We start from the raw sequence: 25,395 nt of genomic DNA on the forward strand, positions 1-25,395 counted from the left end.
TCCGCAGCTCCCTCCTCGTGTCGGGATTCTGCTCACTCAGAATGGTAAATGTTTAGTTGTGACCATGACATATTGTTTGGGTCAGTGTTCCTTTCCAATGCATACTAATATATTATGGTTATTATATATGAATATATTTAATGACATGGAAAAAGTTGTGGATTTTTTTAAGGTTTTTTTTTTTTTGTTAGAGTTGTAATGGACCCAGATGGAACTTGTAACGTGGGCCCCACATGATAGAACTAAATTCAGATATCAATTAAATAAACTCTTGTACACTGTTCTTTGTCTTCCCGTCTTTACTGGTGGTCGAGCTGTGGGTGGTGGGCATGCAGGGGGACAGGAGGGTGGTGGGTCTTTACGCCACTTAAGGAACATGGATTCTGGTCTGAGAACTCCCAGCAAGACAGAGCTGCTGGGTTTTCACAAAGCCCAAGACAAGAGATCCAACAACAACAACAACAAAAACAGGAAAAGGGCAGCTTTGCTTGGAAAGTCCGAGGGGCTCGGCTGGCTCCAAATGTGAGTGGAAGCTAAAAGTCTCTCACGTGGGTCAAGCAGTATTTCAGTCCCCCACGGCCATCCTGGGGCCCAGCCGCTCCTGGGCCCCAAGGAGCGGCTGGGCCCCAGGTCCAGGGCACCGCGGGGCCGTCTTCCCATCTGCCCCAAAGTCAGCAGCCGGGCAGAGGGCATCTCGGAACATCCCCAGCTGACTCAGAATCTGCAGGTAGAGTTTTTGCAGTTCACAGAACCAGTTCGTTCTTTCTTTTTTTAAATTTAATTTAAAAAATGTTTTATCCTCACCCAAGGACATTTTTTTTTTTGCATTTCTCTTCAGACACAGTGGGTGGGAGAGAGGGAAGAAGAGAGAGAGAGAAACATTGAACTGAGAGACACAATGAGCGGCCGCCACCCACACGACCCCAACTGGGGCCAGGGACAAACTGCAACTGAGGCACATGCCCTTAGCGGGAACCGAACCCGCGTCTCTCTGATGCTCTAACAGCCGAGCCATACTGGCCAGGGTGAACCAGCTCCTTCTATTCAGAGCCAAGAGGAGACCCACGAGAAGAGACAGCAGGGTTAGTAAAACTTGGGGATTCTTTTCAAGCGACTGCCAAAGGCTTCATGCAGTGTAGCGATGGCTGAGCTCACTGGGTTTCTGAGAAACTGTATGTAAAGCTCCAAATGGTTGTGATTTCTTTATTAAACAAACAATTCAGTCATTAGGAACATGTTGTGTTGCTATGCGAAGTGGAGCCGATCGTCACCAGGAAGCTGTAATTTCTGCACCCAGCTGTTTGGAAGACAAGTCTCCACGCTGGGCCTGGTCCGGCCCCGGGAGGCAAGGGCAGCCCTTTCGCTGCGGGTGGGGAGCTGGCTCAGGTGCCCTTAGCCTCTCTCCGGGAAGAAACAGGGCCAGCCCGGGCCGCTCCTGGGGTCCCGTTCTGGGGATCAGGAGCTGTGTTCTCAGAACCAGGGGTCAAAGCCAGGGCAGCCAGGTACAGGGGTAGCTCCAGTAGCCCAGCGGTCTCCGGTGTAAGTCCCTGCTGGAACGGCAGCTCCTGACACTGGGTGGTCAGGGACAGGAGGCAGGTCTCAGGTGGCCGGACAGGCCAGGAAGAGAAACAGCCTCTCTGCAGTCTCAGGCTCTTCCCAGGCCAGTGCAGGCCCGCCAGACCGTCTGCAGGAGGGAACTTTCACGACGTGACTTTTCCCTATCCTTCCGAAAAATGCCTGCGACCCAGAGTGTCGCCTCCCCTGGAGCTCCACCACTGCCGGGCCTGTGCCGCGTCCCCAGGCGCGGAGGAAACCGCTGAGCAGAGACCAGGGCGCAGATCACAGCAGCCCTGCTGCCCCCCCAGCCCGCCTCCTTCGCCCCGAGACAGCACTGCCAGCTGCCCAGCTCCACGCAGGAAATCAGCTGGGTCACTAAGCACCCGCCCCAGGTGGTTGGAAGTCCGCGTTAGAGACCGGAATGGTCAGGCTGCGTGATCCCCACCAGGACTCGGGGTCCAGCGCAGTCTGGTCAAAGGCCCAGAGCCTGCTGGGCGAGCGGCTGCCAGGGGCTGCCCCCTCGGAGAGGCCCCTCGTGCACAGGGCACTACGCTCCCACCTGCCCTCCCCCCGGCGCCCGGCTGGGGCTGCCCCCTCGGAGAGGCCCCTCGTGCACACGGCACCACGCTCCCACCTGCCCCCCCCCCCCGGGCGCCCTGGCTGGGGCTGCCCCTCGGAGAGGCCCCTCACGCACAGGGCACCACGCTCCCACCTGCCCCCCCCCGGCGCCCAGCTGGGGCTGCCCCCTCGGAGAGGCCCCTCGTGCACACGGCACCATGCTCCCACCTGCCCCCTCGGAGAGGCCCCTCGTGCACACGGCACCATGCTCCCACCTGCCCCCTCGGAGAGGCCCCTCATGCACAGGGCACCACGCTCCCACCTGCCCCCTCGGAGAGGCCCCTCATGCACAGGGCACCACGCTCCCACCTGCCCCCTCGGAGAGGCCCCTCGTGCACAGGGCACCACGCTCCCACCTGCCCCCTCGGAGAGGCCCCTCGTGCACAGGGCACCACGCTCCCACCTGCCCCACCGGGCGCCCGGCTGGGGCTGCCCGCTCGAGCCCACACTCCCGGGCTTCAGATTGTTGCACAGACATCTCCATGCTCTTTTAGGACTAAATATAAGAAATACGGCAAGAAAAACTGGGAGAGGATGCGAACGGAGCCGGCGAGAAAGACAGGAACGGACAGGTGGACTTGTTTTTATCGAACGGGAGACCCTGCGCGACAGCAGCTCGCTCTGGAAAGAGGTACTGGGGAGAAGTCCGAGGCTGTACGGAACAACTCGGGGACAGATGGACCTCGGCCCTTTTTTAAACAAAGGGGAAACCCCACTTAAACAGGGGTGCTGTTAACTAGACAAAAGATGATCTTTATTCTTTGCCAAGAATGCTCACGTAACCTGAGGCTGAAGAAGCAGGAATGAGCGTTTGGGGCGGCCAGGCCCGCTGTGCTGACCAGGGAAGAGCAGCCGGGCTGGTGGGCGCCAGGCTCGGGGGGGCAGACTGGCCTGGGGCTGGTGAAAACTAAGGTCAGCTACAGCTACTAATGATAATGACGTTTCAAAGGAGCAAAAGGACCAGTTGCAACCAGGTATCTGGATTTCTTTATATGGTATCCAGACTTAAAATGCTTATAATTAATAATCAGTGAAGTTAAACAATACTTATCCTGTTATTTTAATCGAGTCTGTTTTCATTGACAAAGCACCAGGGGGTGGGCACTGAGTCCCTGCCTTGCCCCTTCTCTGTGCCGAGAGTGAGGCCTTGCTGCTGGCAGGACAGGTTCAGAGCCGCGGGCCACCCGGGCTGCGTTCCTGGCACCCCTCAAGGGGAAGAGCGGGCCTGACCAAGCCCAGCCAGAGCGCCAGCTTGACGTGAGCGGTTACTTCAGAGCAGACCCTGATGCAACAGGCCCCCCACAGCGGCTCAGGATGCCGCCCGGTGTGCCCTGCGGCTCGGGGCGGGCAGCTAGCCTGTGAGCAGCCCACCCGAGGAGGCTCAGGAGCGGGGGCCTGGCCGGCAGGTCCTTGCAGTCTGACCTGGCCAGCCGTGCACCCTCCCCTGCCTGCAGGTCCAGAGAAGTGAAGTCACGTGTCCAGGTCGCCGGGCGAGCAGTGCCGGCCGGGCCCCGAGCCCACTCGTCGAGAGAACAGAAGCTGTTGTGTGCAGACATCAGCTCAGTGTTTGGCTTGAAAAGGCCTTTCCGTGTGGCTGAGCCAGAGCGCTGTGGCTCTGGTTCAAAGACGCCCACGAGTTGCCGGGGCTCCGTGCTGAGCCAGTCGAGAGGAGGTGAGAAAGTCAAAGACCTTCCATGCTGCCTCCCCTGAGCCCAAGTGGGGGCTCCAAGGAGACACTGTTTGTGCGGATTTGGGGTTCTGAACGACAACACTGAAAGATTCTTCATCTTCCGTTGGGTGATCCATTAGCAACCACCCTGCTCCCACCCCACAAGCAGAATGCATCCCGGGACACCTCACCTCACCGCGGGAAGCCCTCGCCCCGTCCAGCACGGCTCCTCCGGGAACACACCCCTCCTGGAACCAGCCGTGTCCACTCCCTCTCCTGCACTTGGCAGCCCCGTTCCCCGCAGTCCGCCTCGCTCACGCCTGCCCCGCTCACGCCCTCAGCCCTTTGGCACTGCCCGTCTCAACACTTTCTGCTAAATCTGCGCCCAGCGCCTGCTGTCCACGGCCCGGCCTGGGTCTGCATGTCCAGGCCCCCACGGGAGCTCTGCTCGCCCGCCCTCACCAGCCTGCTCGCGGCTCGGCTGGGAGGAAGGGGTAGAATTCCTGACTGTGGACTTGGAGACTATCTGGCCTGACGGGTTTGGACTTGGACTAGCGGCAGAACCCTTTCCAGCTGCGCCGGCAGCGTGCTGACTGCCCTGGCCTCCCAGCAGCCCTCAGGCACGATGTTCCCTCCGTTTTCCAAGGGGGAGCTGCAGACCCCTGGTCACGCAGCCTTCCGGTAAGGGTGTGGCCATCACTGGGGCCCTTCGCCTCCTAGTTCAGGCCCTCTGCCTTCCGGGCCCCTGTGGATGAGGGCCCGAGGGCTGTGAGCAGGGCAGACGGGGTCACTGCCGGTGTCAGGTCCCAGAGTCCCCTTCTCTCGCCACAGCCTGCAGGGCCTATTCCACTGGCCCAGGCTCTGGGTGTGGGGCTGTCATCGGAGCCCTGGTTGACCTGCGAGGGACTTAGAGCAGGAGCAAGACACTGAGGTCTGCTGGATCCAGGCCGCTCCCATTTGGGTGGCTGTGAGCGCAGCGCTATCCTGTGGGGGGACACGGAGTGGAGTCCCCGTGTGGAGCCGGCAGGGCCGGTGTCACCACCACACGCACACTCCAGAGGGAAGGAGGATTGCTCGGGTGGAGCAGGGCCAGGTGGGGCCTCGTGGGGACCCAGCCCCTCTGGGGAAGAGCTGCCAGCATTAGGGTCACCCTCACCTCGCAGTGATTTACAACTGCTGAGCCCGGGAAGTCAGGCTGGGCTCTGCACCCAGGTCTTCCCACCACACTGGTCTCAGGGCCCGGGGTCCCAGGAAATACCACTGTATATATACCACCGGGAAGCACCTCCTGTCTGTCTGTCCACAGGGCGGCTCTTGAGAGCAGCGGCTCAGAGTATTAGGAACCCCCCCCCCCGCCAGGGCTCCCCCACCACAGGCCTGTTCTCTGCTTTGCTTCAGTGAACTCTTGTGCTTTGGAACCTGCCCCGTCGCCAACCCAATCCCCCCCCTTCTGCCACGAGGGGCACGGCACTGGCCCAGCCTGCTCTGTGCAGACAGGAGAGCGGGCACGGAGCTGGGCCCTCACCAGCACCGCCACGGACCCGGGATCTTCTGCAGGCCCGCCCCCGCACCCTTCCCCATGTGCACACGTGTACGCGCTGTGTACTCACTGCGTCCTCACAGCCAGTATAGGAGCCAAATGAGGCTGTGTTCCCGACTCCGTAATCACACCTTTCTCTGGACTTTGCAGACTGATCACTTCCGCCCTCCCACCTTTCCACCAGACTGTACCCTGGCTGCTCAGAAAGCTGCTTCGGCCCTGGAAGCTGGGCTCACTCTCACCGGGAAGTGAGAACGTCGGACGGCAGTTCCCGTGGAGTCCAGAGAGGCTCTCGGCAACGGCAGCCCCACCGGGGAGCCTCGCGGGGTGCCTGGGGCAGGGTGGTGGTTACACACTGAGACGCGGCCTGTCACAGCGTTTGCGTCCCTCCGTCCTCCCTGCACGGCCACCGCGGCCTGGACAGTCCACGTATTTCCTACGTGGACACGCGACTTCCTTAGCAGACCGGACATTCAAGGTCACAAGCTGCCAGCTAGTTCGGATCACCCCTGGGCTGCCAGCGCACTCTGGGGCGGGTGGGACCCACGGGCAGCCGTGGGCAGTGACCTTGAGGAGCCTTGGGCTAGAGCAGAATGACCCAGGCAGGACCCAGAGGGCCACGCTGAGCCTGGCACCGCCCTGGCCCAGAGGCGCCACACACCTTGCTTTGACTGCAGCAACGCAATGGAGAGCTCAGAGCTGGGAGGCGTTTATTGAGAGCGGCTTTCGTGTATCAAAAGGGTGCCGAGCTTTTCTCCGTCGCCAGCAGGTGGCACAGCTGGGGGTCCCGTGGCCATTAGTGGGTGGGCCAGACTGCGACGACTACAATAGCCACGAGCAGCAATAAAATCACCAGTATCATCCCTGAAAAACAGAAGCAAGAAGATCCCTTAGCGTGACTCTCACCGGCGAGCATCATGCATCCTACCAGTATCTTCTGGGAAGGTGGCCGAGCACTTCTCCAGCCGGTGCAGCCCCGGGCGCGGCCGCTGCACGCGCGGGCTCTGTGGGCAGTGGGTGCAGAGGGCGGGCTCCAGGGACGCCGGCCAGTGTGCACCCCGCCACCGCGAGAGTTGTGCCGGCGAAGTGCAGGAGCTCCTGACAGCAGTCCTGCGGGACCTGTGGGCTCCCCTCAGCGTTTGGGCGGGAGGGGTGTGCCTGCGTGGCCCCGGGTCCAGCTTCGGTGTGCAGCCTGGCCCCACTTTCCGTTCGCATGGATGAGACGCCGACAAAGCAAAGGGCTTTGCAGTTTACAGAGAAATTCATTCCAGAATCTGTTACCTCCACTATCCACACTGCTTTGCCTTTTCTTCCTGAGCCCAAGACACTTATGTCATCCATCTGTAAAAGTATCCAACATGGGGGCTTTTTCTCCGCATATAAATTTTTATGTTAGTATTTTTGTTTGGCCGGGAAGACAGGAGAGCATGAGCCTTCCCGGCCGGCCCGCTGTGCGGCTCTGCCTGCCACCCCCGCCCGCCTCTCCGGCTCCGGCAGCGCTGCCGACCCAGGAGGACGGCCCCTTCCCTCCGAGCCCGCCGTCTTCCGCACGGCCCAGCATGGACGGGTGCTCACCGCAGCCAGGCTCCGAGGCCAGCAAGGCCGCGGCACGTGCCAGGGACCAGCGAGGCCACTCCAAAGTAAGCACACATCCGGCGCTGGCTTACTGCTCACTGAAGGGCCGAGCTCCCGCGCTCCAGGGCAGAGAGGAGCAGATGGGACCAAGCACCTGAAAATGCTCGATGACCTAACAGGTGAGTCCAACCCCAGATCACGTGGTCTCTGGCCACCAGGACCGCCCTCCTCAGACCGAGCAGCTGCTTCTGGAAGGGTGAGGATCCCGAGTTCAACAACTCGCTCTGGTACCGGAGGCCTTGAACGCAGCCGCGATCCTGTTAGCCGGGTAACCACTGGTCACAGCTGGCTATTTAAATGTCAATTAATTAAATGGAAATAAAGTTAAAAATACAGTGACTCAGTTGTACTACCCATATGTCAAGTGCTTCAGAGCCACACGTGGCCAGTGGCTTCCATGCGGCACAGAGGTTTCAAAGGCACGGCCCCCACCCTGGAGGGTTCTGGACAGAGCCGCCGGGCGGAGGGCGGCTCACGGGCTGCGGCACCTCAGCTGCGTGGCAGCGCCCGCGGGGCTCAGCACGTCTCTGCTGAATAAATGAGTGAACGGCTGCTCAGCGACTTCTCAGCACTCACTCTGCACTTGGACAGCTTCCCACAATGGGAATTCCATTTTTCCTTCTTCTTGAGTCAGTTTTGTTAAATTATATTTTTCTGGAAAATTGCCCATTTTTTTCCCCTCCGAGTATTTGTAAGTATTGACATTAAACCGTTCATTACATTCTTATAATGTAAATACTATGCTAAATCAATAGCCCTGGCCAGGTAGCTCATTTGGTGAGAGCGTCGTTCCGATACACCAAGGTTGCAGGTTCCATCTCCGGTCAGGGCACATACAGGCAGCAGCCAATGAATGCATAAAACAGTGGTGACGAATCGATGTCTCTCTCTCTCTCAATAAATAAAAAAATAAAAAACACTATGTTAATCTCCGTTCTTTCCATTTCTAACCACTGTTCATTCTCTTTCTCCTTGACTAGTGTGCTTGTTAATCTTTTCCAAGGACAAGTATTGACTTGGTTGATCATCTCTCGTTTATTTTGTTTTATTCATTTCTGCATTTATTTTCCTTAATCCTACTATTCATGGGCTTTCTCGGAATTTATTTTGTTGTTCGTTCTATAACTTCTTGAATTGAAAGTTAACTCATTCATTTTCCATATTCTAAATACTACCCCTCTAAACCTATAATTTTGATATGAAATAATTGTTAGTTTCAAAATTCTCAGTATTTTAACATTTTCGCTTTGGCTGGTAACTCGGTTAGAGCATTGTCCCGATACACCAAGGTTGCAGGTTCGATCCCCAGTCAGGGCACATACAAGAATCAACCAATGAATGCAAAAATAAGTGGAACAACAAACTAATGTTTCTCTCTCTTTTTCTCTCTCTCTCTCTCCCTCTTCCTCACTCTCTAAAATCAATCAATACAAATTTTTTAAAAATTTCAACAGTTTCTTTTTTGGCCCAAAAATTATTTAGAAGTGTGTTTTAAAATTTCCAATTACATTGAAACATAATTATCTATCTCTCTATTTTTTTTAATTCTGAGAAAATAATGCATGCTCTATATTTTGTTATGAAAATATCTGATTTCTATTGGTTACAAAGTCAAGCTCTACGAACGCTACTGTAGTTGAACTATTTTCTTAGTTGAAGAAAACGCTAAATCTCAATGAGCGAAAATAAGAATGCAATTCACGTCCTCCTCCGAGTTCACAGACTCCTGAGTTCCACTCACAGATCCCCAGGGTTCACTGTAGCTCACAGCGTCAATTGAAAACCCAGCCCATGTAAGCACAGCACGCCCACAGTTTCAAATACTGAGGATGACTTAAAAGCATATGGCAAGCTTCCCTGTCATCTCCCTGGGACGAGGGGTACACTTTTCCTAATACACCCCTTTCCCTGATGAGCCAATCTTTTGAGAGTACCCGCTCTGGGAGACTGAGATTTCTCACCCCCATCTTCATGTGGACATAAACCCAGGCTCCAACATCAGGGGTCAGCAGACTGTGGCCCACAGGCCAAATCTGGCTTGTGGGCTGTTTTTGCACAACCCATAAGCTAAGAATGATTTGTATGTATTTAAAAGGTGGTCAAAAAAGACGACAACGATGTCATACTGTCCGTGGTCTGCGAAGCCTAACCCATTTACTGCCCGGCCCTTCCAGAAGGGTGCGGGCCTGCTCTGTGTCGCCATCTGACGACGGCCCAGCTGCGGGTCAGGCCTTCACTGCCGTCCTCTCTCCATCTCACCTGGGCACTTCCCTTCTTGCGTGTAACTTCAGCTGTGCCTTAACATTGCTGGGGGTGTCGTAATATTTTATCTAGCATTTCAAGATGCTTGTAGTGAGGGGTGTGTGTGTGTGTTTGAAGATTATCTCCATTGATCTTTTTGCCAGAACCTGAAGAACAAATCTCCTTTTCATCCATTTCCGCCTCCACCTGGGCAGGAATCCCACTACCTCCAGACTGGGGTGAAAAGTGTCTACTGCACAGTATAAAGAAAATGATGAGCCCTGGCCGGTCTGCTCAGCGGTTAGAGCGTCGCCTGCAGACTGAAGAGTCGCAGATTCGATTCCATCAAGGGCATGTGCCTCGGTTGCAGGTTCACTCCCCAGCCCCTGTTGGGGTTGTGCAGGAGGCAATCAACCGATGTGTCTCTCTCACATGGATGTCTCTCTCTTCTTCCCTCCCACTCTCTGTAAAACAAACAAAAAAAAAGCAATGGAAAAATATCCTTGGGTGACGATAAAAAAAAAAAAAAGGTGGAAATGGGGGAAACAGCGTCAGCGGAGCGCCAGGGGCGGTAGAGGCGGAGCACCGAGCTGTGGAGCAAAGCAGAGATCACGGGCGGTGTTTCGGGAAGAAGTGCTGTCCTGGGCTCAGGCAGGGTCAGAGCCGCAGAACTCGAGGCTGAGCCGCTCCCTGTGCAGCAGGGGTCTGACTGAGGCTGTGACGGCCCAAAGGAGAGGCCGATACCAGTGGCCTTGAATTTTCAACTCTGAGAACAGCAGAACAAGTGATGAGAACAAAGAGCTCAAGAGCAGTAACTGGTCCTACCATCTCCTCCTTGGGCCGCTGCAGGGCTGAGCGGCCGCTCGGTTTACCCAATGCCTCCTCCACAACTTAGCCGCAGTGGGAATCAGGTCAGGTTTTCCTGGCTTGAAACTCTCCGAGGGCTTCAGCTTGAGTCCAAACTCTTCACGGTGGCTTAGAAGCCGTCCAGTCTGGCCGGCCCTGCGCTCTCCTGGCCTTCTGTCCCCCCAGCAGGCCGTGCTCCTCTGGCCTCCCGGCATTTGCTCGTGCCTCCTGCCCGCCAGACCACGCCCACTCTCGGCCCAGGTCATCCTGACCCAGCACCAGGGTCACCCCTCAAGTACCCCATCGAGACCTCCAGCTGACATGTCCCTGCGTGGCCCTTCCTAAACCACAGCCCAGGCCCTCAGTTGCTCTGTCTCCACACGGGCACACGCGTGTCCGTGGCACCTGTACCCATCTAGTCCACACCACAGCCCCGGATCCCCAAAGAGGCGCAGCACGTTCTTTTTCATGCAAATAAATAATGTACTGGATATCAGGAAGGCACGAGAAGAGCCAATAAAAGACACGTAGACGCAGCAGTCGGCAGCGAGAGAGAAGCTGAGAGAACGTGTCAGGGAGGCCAAGTAAGCAGTCAGTGCCGGTCGACACGCTGCGGACACCAGGACGAGAAAACGGGTCGGGCGGCTCTACGGCAACCATCATTGATGCAGTGGCTTCTCTGCAAGCCACCGATGGCTCCGTCACAGCAGTGAGCAGTTCGCACGGTGAGGCAGGCAGAGCGCACCGCAGCGAGGCTGTGCCAGGGCACACACCCCGTGAAAATGAAAACACTTCCGCGATCACAGCAGACTGCCGCTTGATAATAGGCGACAAACGCGGTTCTTGTCCCAAGAAGGAAAGGGGGACTGTGAGAGCAATGGCTAACAAGACCTTTACATTTAAATCCTTTAAGAACAAACGGGTCCTTTGGCCAGAGATTTTCAATAGGTTTAAGCAAACTGGGGTGCACCAAGGGCCAACTGAGGAAGCCACTCGAAGGTGGCAAGTGCCAGCGATGAGCACAAGCCAGTTGTGGCTTCTGGATCCTTTGGACAGAGAGTAAGTGTTGACACACGTTATCTCCAGTCTTCTCCCTTCAAGCAGGGGGGCCTCCCGGGAGCGTGACCACAGCTCGGGGACCTTTCTTGAATGGCGGTCTCTCTCAGAAACAGCAACCACGGGTCTTCGGGAAGCCGGGGAGCTGGGCCGCGCTGCAGATGGGCCTGCGCATGCCCGGTGCGCGCTGGCTGCCACCGCAGGTCCCCTCGCTGAGGTCCAGCCCAGACGACTCTCATCCTTACAGACGAGGGGGCAGGGGTTCTGGGAGGCTAGTGAGCAGGAGAGCCAGCACTGAGTCCAGGTGGGACTGCGCCCTAGGCCATGCTCTCCCTGCTCCGCACCGGGGGCCTGTGCGGGGGACCCCGTGTCTGCACGGCGTGGGGTTATCAGGGACAGAGGCCCGGACCAGTCTGGGCTGCAAAACTGGTGTAAAGAGTTTCTTCTCTCTTTCTTTCTCTTCCCTTACTTCCTATAACTTTTTCTAGTGAAAAAAATTTAAAGAAATACAAAAGGAGACAAAGACGATAATGAACTGTGATGACCTCATCGCTCAGCGTTAACAAAGATCAATTCATGGCCAATCTGGTGGCCACCTCACCCGCTCCCTGCCCCCCGTGTATTATTCTTGAAGCAGATCCCAGATAAACGTCGTTAATAAATATCAGGGTAATTATCACTAGAAAGGCATCACTGAAGAGAAAAGGCCACCACTACACTGCACAGAGGGCTGAGCACGTCTTAGACAGAGGAGGGGGGTCCGGCCCGCGGGAAGGGGGTGCGGCTGGAGGACAGGAGCTTCCCGCCTGCGGCCAGGAGAGAACGCGAACAGCATCCAGTCACGTGAGAGAGAACTTCTGCCTCAGAGTAGTGCTCAACCCTCCGGGGGTCTAGTCATCCATCCCCTAGCAAAGGAAATATTTGACATTTCAGAACGAGGAAAGACAGTTGAACTTCTGGGAACCTGCCAACTTCTTAAACAATGAGTGCTCTCTGCCCCGTCCCCAGCACAGAAACACCTGGTGAGGCTCCTGAGGGCCAGATCGCTTCCTCCGCCCTTCACTCAGCTCCGCGCGGGTACCGGGCACCTGGCAGGCCTCCCTCCATGCCCCAGCGTCCCCTCAGGGGCGGGCACGGGAGCCAGGGTCACAGGAGCAGGAAAGAAGGTCAGTTTACCAGATGAGTATTACTCAACCACTTACAATATTTACAAGTCCAGCTCAGAGCAATTAAAAAAAGACGTAAGAAAACAAACTCCTTTTCAAACTGGGAAAGGATATGAAACACAGTCTCTCAGGAACAGTGTTGTGTTTTCTGAAGATTGTTCATCTGGATTAATGGTCCATATTTTTTCCAGTGAAACACTGGAAATCTGCAAATTATGGAGGCTGTGCTGCCAACACCTCTGCCACAGTCCAGCCTAGGTAACAGCTCAGGACTTACTGAAAAGGGGTGGGGGGGGGGAGGGAGGGGAGGAGGGGGAGGGGAAGGGAGGGAGGGGAAGAGCATGGGGGTGGGGAGGGGGAGGGGGAGGAAGGTGGGGGAGGGAGGGGGAGGAGAGTTGGGGAGGGAGGGGGAGGAGAGTGGGGAAGGGGGAGGGGAGAGGGAGGGGGTGGGGAGCGGAGCCTGGCTTTTCTCGAGAGAGTGAGAGCAGACCTCTGTACTGGCCCCTCTCCCCTTTGGCTGCAGGAAAGTGGGAGAAAGGATGGTGGGAGAGGAGGGGGATGGAGGGGTGGGAGGCAGGGGTACGGAGGCCAGTCTATCGGGAAGCCTATCTGGTTGGGTTTATCACCAGGAAAGCTACACTGGTTGCCTGCTGTTGGCTGCACCTCCTCGTCTGCCTGGTTCTCACACTGAAGAATTAGGCCCACGGACAACTCTCCGGTAGCTAACAACCTCCAAGACCCGCAGGGACATCTCTGAAGGGCCTGCAGGCGCTTCTCCCCACTGTGCCATCACTAGGTGGCACTTGTCCACAGTTACCCAGCCGGCGCTCGCTGGTCGGAGTGCTCGCAGCGGACTCCTGAGTCGAGGTGGCAATAAGCAGGAGAGAAGACACAACTGAAAAATTTGTTTTGAAAAGTCCATGCAAATGCTCCCCCTAATCCCATCACTGGGCAGATGCACGGAGGAGAGCGCAGACGGGGTGCAGAGGTGGACACGTTTACATTCTGATCTTCAGACCGAATGCTGGAGGATGCGGTCACCTTGAGATCGCCCCTCGGCCCAGCCTGCCCCCAGCCGGCTGCTGTGCTGGCCGGCCACAGACGCGGGCACCTGCCCCTCCCCAGCCCCCACAGGCTCCGCGGGGCGGGGAAACCGCCATGGGCCCGAGGTGCCCAGAAACAGTGGCAGATGGCACATCGACCGCCTCCGTTGACTGTTCCACACCCCAGTTCCATATCTTCATTCCCCCACTAGTGCTTTCGTTAGAACACTGCGCTCGCGTCCTCTGATTTGCTGAGTCTCGTTCTGACCTCACCTGGCCTTCACCCGCTCCCTCCGGGCTTCCCGTCCTCTGTGGATGCTAAACCTTCCTCCGCAGTTCAGCCAGCAGGCAGACCCACCTCCTCCTTCCCCTCTGCCCACCCCTCGGCCCTTCTCACCCAGCCCCGGGTGCTGAGCTCCACTGCCTGGGGCCCGGGCTTTGCGGCCGGGCCGCTGCGCCCACACGCCGTCCTCCATCCTGTAAGACCCCTAACAGAGATCTCCCAGGACAGGGCCATGCGGTGGCAGGGATGCTGGTTTGGGGCGTCGGGGAGGCCTGGCTTCTGTCACCTTCTGGCTACGAGAGGCTGGGGAAGTGGCTTAACCCTGAGCTCTGGCACCCGGAAAACAAGCCTCCACAGGCCGGTTTCATCGGCTTGCTGTGAGGGTTCAGTAAGATGAAGTACACGAAACTTCTAGAACCTAACGGGCACTCCACTAACAGGGGCTATGAGGACAGCGAGGCCCAGAACGGTGCCTTGTGCCCGCAGATGCTCCAACCGCCCGGGCGACAGCCGCTCTCGGTAACAACAAACAAACTGTCATCTGTTCCCGAGGAGCAGGCAGAGGAGGAGAGCAGAGGAGCACCTGGGTGGCATTTGGGTGGGAAGCTGCGCGCAGTGCCAGCGAGGCGCAGCGGGCCGGTCCAGGGAAGGCTGGAGCTCGGGCGGGGTGTCTGGCAGCAGGGGCTGGGGCGCTCGCCACAGGAAGGGCAGCTGCGCTGGGCGGGCCGCTGGCCGGAGCCCCACGAGGGAGCAGAGCCCAGCGGACGCCAGGTGAGCGGGGCCGTGACAAACCGCAGAGTGAGAGGCCTTTGAGGAAGGGAAGGTCAGGGTGGGGGCAGCCTCGAGGGTGGCCGCAGGCAGAGAAGGTTAAAGTGAACCCCACGGGCCTGGAAGGGCTGCAGGAAGCCAAGGGAGCTCGGAGGCTGAACTGGGAGGACAGGCAGAGAGGGGGGCTCCGGGCTGGGGAGCTGGGCCCTTCGGCTATTGCGATGGCACAATAATAATGACAACAGCAGCAGAACTGATAACAGCAAGAACAGAGCAGACCACTCACCGTGCTTAGGTGCCTTATTATTCTCACCCGAAGGTGACCGGGCTGGGAACAACAATTGCCCCAACTGATAGGTGAGAAAAAGGGGCCCCGAGAGCCGGGTGGGGCGGGAGGCCGCACAGGACGGCCGGGGCTGCGGCCACACTTGGAGGGCAGAGGGCACAGGGCACAGCTGGAGGCAGCCCGGGAGCCAGGGAGCCTGGGCCGCAGGCTGAGACCCATGGCTGCGACAGGACAGGGACAGTGTGGCTGAGAGGTGGCAGTGTAGCTCCTCACACAAAGGCACGAGAAGGTGAAGGGAGAGCTAGAATCTGCCTGTTTTGGTTCTGGCTGAAAAGAACACTCGAATCAAACACATCTCACCCTCGCCTCGCCGTACGTCACCCTGACCGAACGTGTCTGTGATGGTCTGTCTCTGCCTCTCACGGGACCAGCAGAGGCGACGGGAGACCGCAGCCTGGCCAGGCCAGCACCTCCGCACCTGCTCACTCAGGGCGCAGGAGGGAGCACACGTCTCTCAGGCCACGGGGATCACGTGGCGCTCGGACTGGCCGAGGACCTGCACGTGGCCGGGGCCGACCAGACACTGGCTCCGCTCTGGGAAGTGCAAGCTTCCTGAAGGTACAAGCCATGGTCTTCTCTGAGGGCCCTGGAACGCAGGCCGGTGCCCGAGCGTGTGTAGGGCAGATCTGTGCCGCCTCACGGAGGACAGAGCCACCTTCCTTACGCTGGCAGCTCAGCCCTGTCCCTGACCTGACGGGAAAGCACGCTCAGCAGGAGGCAGGAAAGGGGACCTGAGAGGATTGGGAGGGGGGGGGCTGGGAGGAGGGAGAAAAAGGGCTTGCTCAGAACCAGGAAATGAAAAGGACTTAGACTGCAGGAGCCGGGCAGAGGGCTGGACCCAGGCCTGGGGAAAGCAGGCTCCTGGGCCCAGCCGGCAGGGGCTCTGTTACAGCCGCTGGGAGAGCTGTCTCCCAACCCAGGGACGGTCAGGTCGCAAGGACGGGGTCGGACTTGTTGGTCAAGCTGTACCAATGGACTGCTGACCAAGGGCACTGTGCTGGGTGAGTTCACCTGAGACAGCCTGACCCACGCCAAAACCGGGCTCAGCAACGCTTACTGAGTGCCGTCTGTGGGCCACGTCCAGTGGGCACACAGCTACACACTGGCCCGGCAAGGGCCTCCCGACTCATGAGAGGCACAGAAAGGAACCCACGCCGCCTCCCCAAAACCAAACTAAACTGCTCTGCGGGTGATCCCTTCCTTAGAGAGTCCGCAGAAACGCGGCCGTTACTGCTGCTGCTGCCCAGACAGCGCCGACTCGTTTCTAGGCCCCATCCCCGCGCTCAGAGTGTTGCTCACTTCCCCTCCCCAAATTAAGTGCGGCCCAGCGCTCGCCACAAGTCAACAGCAGAATTTGATTGTAAACAGATAATCCTTCACATCGGCAATCAAAAGCAGCTTAGGATGAGTTGTCAAGTTGATGATTTAATGCCGATTCTCTGGCACTATCAACGCTGGCTAAGAAACATCCCTTGTTGTGCCGCGTGCTACCCCTGGGAATGCGAATCTGTCTGGAGTCTGGCGGAAAGTCGAGTGTCTTTGAAAAGGCAGTCAGGAACTCTGTTATGGATATCTTGTTTTGACAATTCCCTCTTGACTAAGTGTCAAAAGATCTCGGGATGGCTCCAGTCAGGCTGTGCACTTGCCACCCCAGCCCCTTGGTCTGTGCCGTGCGGACCGGGACACGTCCGCTGCCTCAGTTGGGCGCCAGGCACGGGCAGGAGGGCGCTGGCTGCAGGGCTGACACAGGTACAGAGAAGCAGGGCAGAGCGGTGTGGCCATCAACACAACCCTTTTTCAATACATCAAAAGCTTATCTGATTTTTTTTTTTTTAAGCAAATCATTTGACCAAGATACAAAAGGCTGCTGGGTGGCAGCTCTGAACCGAGTCTCGGAATCCCAAACCTCAGAAAACATCCTCCTGGTGGGGGCGTCACCGTGCCTGTTCAACAGGACCCGGCTCCGTTCACACGGCGGGTGGTCCGCGGGGGAGCCCAAGCGAGGCCGACCAGGTGCTCTTCTCCGGGAGTTCTGGCTTTTGGACTGAGCAGGGTTGGGCTCAGCCACGGGAGCCGTGACCCTCCAGAGGGGTGGTCCACAGACTGGGCCGGAAGGTCCCAGGACATGCCTCTGTTCCGACTCTTCCTGAGACGTGGCTGGCCCAAGGAACCCTCGGATTCCCGCAAGTAACTCAACATCATTCAAACAAATTACATGTTGTTTGACCTAAATGAGCCAGAGTCATTTCCTCTTACTCGAAACCAAGACCTTTCAGTAAAGACACCATCAGCCAAGGCAACTATTTGCCTCTAATTATTTGGAAACATGTAAGAGTAACATGAGGACACTTTCGTTTCCCTGACTCACTGCTGCAAGGCCCCCTCGACGGCCTGCTCCTCCCAGCACCCGGCCTGTGCTGCGCCCCCACCTGACTGAGGGGGCGAGGTCCCCGCCGAGAGTGTCACCATGCAGGGGCTTCTCCGATCCCAAGCCTTCTCTGTCAGTCACATACCCTGTAATCTCACAAGTACTCTTTAGAGTAACGCGACAGATGTCTTAAGAGTCCAAGCAAAGGGGAGATGCCTTCAAGTTCTGGGGCAAACAGTATTCGGAGCAAAGATCAGGGCAGGAGAGTTCCTTCTCCGTAGACAAAGCTAAGGAGACCTCCCCCGGGACCCCTCCTCCCCCGGGCGCCGTGCAGGGGCCACTCCCACCCCTGCCCCTGGCCCAGGCCCTTGTGTACGTCATGCACATTGACTACGTTACAACATTGGACTGAGCAGGGCTGGGCTCAACCACGGGAACTGTGACCCTCCAGAGGGGTGGTCCACAGACTGGGCCGCAAACGTTGGATCAGCACGGAACACAGAAGGCCCCACTCCTGATGCGGTCAGGAAAGCAAAAACGATAGTGATAACTCAGGATTTGCACCTCCACTGGCTTTTGATTTATTTAACAAACGTTGGCTGAGCCTGTGCGGGGCCCCAGGCGCGGTTCTAGGCCCTGGCGGCACAGCATCGGAAAACAGACACGAACCCCGCCCTCAACCTCACCGGCCGCTATTCAGTGTGCAGGGGTGTGTGTGCTGAGGGTGCGGTGGGTGCAGACAGACAAAACCCAAAATAAGTAGGTCGTGTAATGTGCTAGTTACGTGCACGAAAGAAAGCTACAGCTCATCTCTCCTGGCCCTGTGAGTGCTCGGGCAGCGCGCATCTCCCCTTCCCGGGCCGGAGCATGTGGGGAAGGAGGGCCAACACTTTCCAGAAACCGGCCATCCCACCGCGGGCCGGAGCTCTGCGGGGAAGGGGGGTGCCTTCCTACATGGCATCAGGAGACGGCCGTCCCCGAATGGTAATAATATGTAAGCTCAGGAATAACACATTACGAACGCTTGCTGGAATGAAGGGTGAAGTCATGACAACTGGAAACAGGAAAGGGGCTTCTTGTGGAGCACAGCAGAGGAGAGCTGGAGAGGAGGACTTGTCAGGGTGCCCGGCACCTTCCCGGGCAGGGGCGCCCTGGGCAGCCAGCCCTACCCGCGGGTCTGCGGGCACGTGGGGGACCGCGAGGCGCCGGCGCCTCTGAGGGTCCCCTGCCCCGAGGAAGGCTTCCTACTGGACAGCTGGGGCCTGCACGGGGCTGCTGCACGCTGCAACAGCTCTGGAGTCGCCCCGCACTGGCCACCAGCTGGTTGCTGACATGGAACGGAAGCCAGGTTGTGGTGGGAGAAGGAGGATGAAATAATAGACGCAAGATGTCACAAGAGTGTGCGGGAACCCTGGTGAGTGCGCTCCTCGGAAGGGGGCTGCCAGCACCACTCCTGGAGCTTGGGTGGGGAGCCCCTGTCGTCCTGGGGGCCGCATCTGCCCCCACCTAATCTCAGCATTCCTCTGGCCTCCAAGGTGACGCGGATTATATATGACCACGAGCAGAAGAAAGATGACTGCTAAGAGCTGGGGGAGAAAAGAAAAATAAGGGCTGGAGAGAGCAGCCAGACGTGGTCCTTTCACTTTAAGAGCAGAGCCTTTTCCCAAATAACCAGAACATATGTCATGATCACTCAGCTTGGCTGTGAAGCCTGCCCTCATCGCTGCAGCAGAAAAATGAGCTCCACTGTGTTCGGAAGGTCAGCCCCGCTTTCGAGTGGTCACCACGAAGTGACTGCAAGCTCTCTGTCCACTAACCCAGCTCCGTGTGTGTTGCCAACTGCGCGGCCGGTGACAGAGCACGGGGACACACGTGTGCACGCGCACACACTTTCCCTCTTTGGGAGGCCGCAGAGCATGACTAGAATTGCAACACGGGCAGGCCGGGCTGCCAGATGGCTTGCATTCAAATCGTGGTGCTGTCATCTGGGTAAGGGATCTACTCCTCTGAGCCACAAGTCAGGCGGACACCACTAACCCTTAGTGCCCAGAGTTGTCCTGGGGAAGAAACAACATGCAATGCTTAGTGCCGAGCCTACTACCTGGCACACGGCATATTCTCAAGGGACGTCAGCTGCTATGACTACCTCCTGGAAACTGTGCTTGCTACAAAAGGGGCATTCCCAATCACAAGTGTTTGAACAGAAGACACTCTGATCTGCCCGTCTCTGTGGTCACCTCAGCTGTCCACATCTTCCCCACTGCACCACGCCAACAGCGCAGGACAGAGGGACCTCGGAGGAGAAGCCGGCCAGCCTCCTGCCCTTGGGCATGGCAAGTGCCAGCCAGGGTAACTCACTGTGAAAATCTTCTCGACCCCATTCTTCAGAGACTCCATCATGAAAAAAGATTTCGAAATTCATGCTCATGCAAAATCTTCCGACAAGCTGTATGCCCGCATGTACAGGAATGCCTAGATGGTGCGCACCAGGACTCCTATTTGCTCTGGAAGAAGGGGCGTGGACGTCTGCTCCATGCCCCGGGACGGCTGCAGGGGTGCCTGGCGGCAGGAGGGCGTGACAATGAGCAGGTGCCCTGGTCAGCTGCTAGTTTTCATTAGTAGCAGGAAGAGAGCCATCCGAGTTGTGAGCCCCACGGGCAGACCAGGATTGGTAGAGTGAGAACAGAAGAGACTTGGAAGCTGCTCTGCACTGGGTCATGGAAAGAGGGCCCCCGACCAAAAGTAGCACCAGGCCCACAGTTCGAGCCGGGAAATGTGCAGGCGCGGCGGGATGCTCCGTGCAGAGCGCGACATCGATGCGTGGTGACACCGCAGGCGCCGGCAGGCTGCAGAGTGAAGGAGTCTCCCTCATGGGGGGGACGCGGCAACATGTCACCTCCATCCAGCACGGTCTTCACACACATTCTGCTGTGAACAGCACACCGTCCAAGGAGCCATAAACCTGCCCTTGGCAGAGCAGGTGCACTGAGGGTAGTGGCAACTCTCAGGTAGCAGCCAATGGGGGGTGCTCCTCAGTGAAAACTTGAGTGGAAACGGGGTGCCCTCCAGAACCTCCTGACACTGTGCCAGCTTTAGTGACATCACCAGTGAACCCACTGAAAAAACACGGGCAGACCCCTGGCTACCCATTCCAGAATCTGATGGGCCTACACGTGCCGAGCAGGGACTCTACCGCAAGGAGGGCGAACAGATCTGAGGCCCCAGGATTCACGGAGCAGAGCTGCAAGGCTGGGTAACAGCTGCGCCCCAGGGAGGCCGACTGCAGCCCTCTCGTGACACTGTGGCTTACGTCCGTTACGGACCAGGCAAGCTCGGCAGACGACCTCCTCTGCCTTCCTCTGCAGGTGGTCAGTGTGGAAGGGGCCTACGCAGACAGAAGAGCAGCCACAGAAGGCACACTGACGACCACACTGGGGCCGTGGGTCACACATCAGCCGTTCCGGCCAGTCCTGGGTATTTGCCTATCCCATCCCAGGCGCAAGACCACCAAATTATCTGCCCTTCAAATGTGTGTTGTTACTGCAAATAATAAAGGTGTTTGAAAAGAATGTTAGAATGATGTCATCAACTTCTCCTTATCCACTCTTCTGAAAAACAGTAGAACAGACCATTCAAAATGTCAGATGTCTTTGAAATACTTGTTGGCTTACTTGTTGTCTGTCAGATATTCCAGAAATCATCTCAAAGGAAAATGAAAAAGCTGAATGATGACACATTCCCAGCGAAACGCCCCAGCTGCCCGCCTCGGCCTCTCTCTCACACGCCGGCTCCTCGCGCCCTGCGCCTGGCAGGGGCTGTCTGCACGGCTGCAAGCCCTGTGTCGGCGTCTGCGCGCCCGGCGTGACACCAGCTCGGGGCCGCAGCTCAGAGACACTCCTTCCCCGGGGCCAGTGGCTCTCAAGCACAAGCAGCCTCAGGATTGCTTCTGCTAGGCTTCTACACAGTGAACACAAAGAAATAAGCGTACTACTTGGATACACTGACAGCTGAGTGGTCCGTGGTATAAGTCTTTGAGAGGACAGAACATGGGTCTCCATGTCTGTGACCCGGCGTGTTATACACAGGTGACCAGCACAGACATCATTTAATACATGCTTGACATGGTTTTGTGTTTTGGTTGACTGGACTCAATTGTTTAGATTGGTTAGGCTCAAATACGGATGGATATTAAGAGTCAGCAGTATGGATTTCAAATAACATTTCTAATTGGTGGTAGTCAATGTGGAGATAGTCTAGCAGCTAGAACAGTACTTGGCACATAGTAAGTGTTCAATAAATATGTGTTGAAAAATGAATGGATGAGTGAATGAATGAATGAGTATAAACTATCAATGAAACAGGTTATTAAGCAGCATTGGTTCTAAAGAACTACAAAAGGATACAATTAAGTAAGTACTGTTGGTATTGTCAAACTCAAAATATATTTATTGCCCGAGAGGGGTTAGCAATTTGAATGTAAAATTCTAGGAAAATATATTCTATATTCTATATGTATCTTTCAAATAAATGAACAGAGTTACATTTTAGTAAAATGCTGGGATTTTACCAGACGTTCATGGGTTTCTTTCAAACACAGATGATTCAGATTCAGAATTCTCAGCCAAGTGGACCCTTTTCGTATTGAATCCAAAAGTGCCAGTTCAGATTTCATTCATTCCCTGTAACTTTTTTTCATCACCCTCTATTTGCAGATATTCCTGAGAAGGTTATTACCAAAAAACCACCTAATGCTAGAGATGCCATGTTGATGTGTGGAACACAGCTGCTCAGGGCATGACCACAGGCGCGGCCTCGCCAGAGAGCTGGTCAGTGCTGCGACTTCAGGCCCCGCCCACCCCCGAGTCTGAGGCTCCGTGTAATTCTTCCGGCACTAAAGTTTGAGAACCACTAGTTTAGAGGTTAGAAGCAAAAGTTCCCTAGAAGTTCTCTGCACTATGTAATCAAATATCATCCATTAACATGATAGGAAGAGCTGCGGCTTTCTCTGGGCACTACAAAGACAGTGAGTTGGGGTCCCCAGCTGGTGGGAAGGCCACTGTCCTGGGGACAGCAGAGGCACCCACTGACTGTCCTGGCTGCAGACACAAAGCCTCACGAGGAAAAGGAGCAGCAGGGTGTGTTTGACACACACACTCATTAGTTGTCACAATCCATCCCCAGCCCCGCACCAATATTACCTTGGCCTCATTTCCTCCTCACAGAGAGAGTCCTGTTCTGAGGTCTGCAGGACCAGCGCAGCAGCTGGAGTGGCCAAAAGGCTGCTCTCACTTAAATAACGAGAGTCAATGAATCACTGCAGCTGGACTGCCAGACTTTTCGATTTAGCATCAGGCTGAGCCAGATGGCCTTCCCTGCTGAGGAGCCCTGACCCTCCTCGGGCGCAGAAGCCCGAGGAACGGCCCAAGAGAGGAAGGAGAACCTGAGATGAGAACTACGTGGCGGAAGAAGCTGGTATGAGTTCAGTTTCCAACGCAATCGCCAGACACAGTGGGATCTGGTCTTGGATACCGTTTGCAGTTCTAGTGCACCCGAGGGTGATGATTCGGGCTGCTAAGGCGCTGGGTGCAAAGTCAGTCAAAAGGAGGTGCTCTGTCACTCACACAGCTAGCCGCAGCTGCCTGCCACCCCAGAGGCCCCCAAGCTAGCCTGCTGGAGAGCGGCTTTTCCTGCATGGGCAGCCCCTCTGCGCACAGCCTCTCCGAGCCCCGTGGGTGAGGAAATGAGAGCGGGAACGTCTCGTGATTAGTTCCGTATGGCCCTGACATTCTTGAAGCTCACTCTCCGCACCCCCGGAACACTTTGCACTGTGGACGGCAGGGCTGCGGGGTACATTTTCTCCTTTCAGGGTGCCTCTTTTATCGACTCTCAATATCCCAGCAGCCGGCTCGCCTTCCCTCCCGCTTCACGCCCCCTGCGCCACGGCCACGCTCGCCACGCCGTTCCTTGTTCTCTTTCTAAGAATGCAATAAACATTTCAGCACAATCTTTTCAATCCACATTATTTATAATATTCTGAACATCCATCGAGCCTGGCTAGAATGCTAAGTAATAAATCAAACTTAACAACAACAAAAGAGGAAGGGGAAAAAAAATCACCCTTTGGCTAGGCGAGAGCCTGAGACATTTCATTCCCCACAGGGTTTGGTTCTGTTAGGAAAAGTGAGATGGGGATGAGACTCCAGGTTTAGAGTGACAGAGCCAGGAACGCAAATCTATAGGCGTAATCATAACTTTGTCGAAATCTCAAACAAACTGACCTCGGAGGGGCGTCAGGAGGACAAATGAGATACGTGGGAAGCACTCTGAGTGCCGAATAAAAGCAACTGGAGCCCCGTTCTCCTTTCTGGGTCCAAAAGGTCATCTTCTTGGAACGAAGAGGCTCAGAGCCCTCCTCCTGGCCTGGAGCCCCAGGGTTTGCTAATTAACATCCCTGTGCAGGCCGAATGTGGGTGGGGGTGAGCCTTGAAACAAGGCCTGCAGCAGGGCCGCAGGCAGTGTGATTCCGGCAGCCTGGCCTGGAGGTCCGGCTCCAGTAGCTACCCTCTCAGCGGGGACCCTGCCCGCCCTTTCCTGGCCAGCGAGGACCCACCAGGCCACACGCAGCCAGAGGCCTCTGCAGACCTGTCTCGCGCCTGCCCGGGGTGGGAAGTGGAATCTGTCCCACGCCATCCTGTGTGGCGCAGGTTTGGATAGTCTGGCTTTCTCCTCGCAAAGAGGGAATCTGGCTCAAGAGCTCGCTGATGATTTCAAAATTTATCTAAACAAATGTGGGGGCCAGCATAGGCTATTGGCTAATTGCATAATTGGCCTGAGGCCTTCCTGCCTTGGCGATTGCCCCACTCATTCCGAATCTCGCCCTGGAAACCCAAGCCGCTCAGCCTGGCCGCGGAGCAGGCGTGTGTTTACGTGGCGACCCTGGCCCAGCGGCTGCGCTGCTGTGTCGTCTGCCGTGCTCGGCGATCGGCTCGTCAGTGGTCCCTCTGACAGTTTCCTGGCGATGAGGGGCCGCAGCTTTTCCATTCGTGTTGAAGGCACTGACTACACATTAGAGTCACTGGATCACGGCCACCTTTTCATCGTCAGTCTCGTGCTGGTGCCGGGGAAGTGACCCTAACTGGCCGTGAGACTTTTCTAGAGAAAGGCAGGCCAGAAAGTAACTTTTCTTACGAAAACCGTCAAGCTTGCCAACTAATCTAGCTTCATCACGCTACCATTTTGCGTTTCAACCCAACCTGCTCTTCTGATAGGTCAGATTTTGCCAACTGCGCGGCCGGTGACAGAGCACGGGGCCACGCGAGTGCACGCACACACACCAGGTATTGCCCGTTAGCTCTCAACCAGCGTTCCAGGAGGGACTGGACGCCTGGCTGCCTGCCCATCACTTCCGCCAGCATCTGACAACAACACACCACATTCATGGATGATCCCCACGTTTGTTTAAAAAGTCTTCCAAAACCCGACAATTTCGTTATCACGTCCCTATGTCACAGGAACGAGAACATCTTCGTTGCTGGACTATCACAGCCAATGGTCTGTTTACAAGCCCACTTCTTACACTTCTGGTCACGCAGATGGCCTGTCTCTCCATCCCTCGGGCTGAGTGGTTCCCAGAGCTCCTGGGCGTCCTCCTCGGCGTGTTCCCACGCTCACTCCCAGCATCCTTGGGGCCTGCCTTCCTACCCCTCTCCTGAGCTGAACTCTCTGCCCTTGGAGCGCCCCCCCCCCCCCCAATACAGGGCTGGCGCACCTGATGCTGGGAGACCGCTGCCCTCTCTTTGCTTTGTCCTTCAGTGCTCTGGTCATTCTGCCTTTTCCAACTTGGCCAACTTATAAATGCCATCTTCCTGCCTTGACCCGCACAGGGCCACCGGCATGTAAGGATGGTTAAGCCCATAGCTCTACAGCTACACAGCTCGGGTTCTGACCCTGCTGCCCCCATCTGTGTGATCACAGGCAAGCGCTTCACCTGCTGGGGCCTCATCTGTAGAATGGGGTAACAGCAGTGTATATAAAGTGCTGGGCACAGTGTCTGTACCTCAGTACATGCTCAATAAACATTCACTTTTTTTGTCAGTATGAAGGCTTCACCAGACCCATGCCCCAAGCCCCTTCCAATGGGACCTGTTCTGCCCAGAGCTCTGGTTGAGGGTGAGCCAAGGCAACTGTGGTTTACACCCCAGGATCCCGCCCATCGAGCCACGCAGAGGGTCAGCCCGTCCACAGGCTGGCCAGCTGTTC

General features: G+C 56.6%; 1 protein-coding gene across 1 annotated transcript in view; it reads right to left on the reverse strand.

Annotated features, from left to right (window-relative positions):
- Positions 1-6,077: 6,077 nt before the first annotated feature.
- The window catches only part of STX8 (syntaxin 8), a 242,520-nt gene continuing 223,202 nt past the window's right edge, over positions 6,078-25,395 (reverse strand). The window contains exon 8 of the mRNA XM_036269329.1: positions 6,078-6,248. Within this exon, the coding sequence (XP_036125222.1) occupies positions 6,181-6,248 (68 nt within the window). The 3' untranslated portion in view covers positions 6,078-6,180. The remainder of the gene's footprint in view (positions 6,249-25,395) is intronic.

The sequence above is a fragment of the Molossus molossus genome, unplaced genomic scaffold (assembly GCF_014108415.1).
Source record: "Molossus molossus isolate mMolMol1 unplaced genomic scaffold, mMolMol1.p scaffold_m16_p_19, whole genome shotgun sequence".
NCBI lineage: Eukaryota > Metazoa > Chordata > Mammalia > Chiroptera > Molossidae > Molossus > Molossus molossus.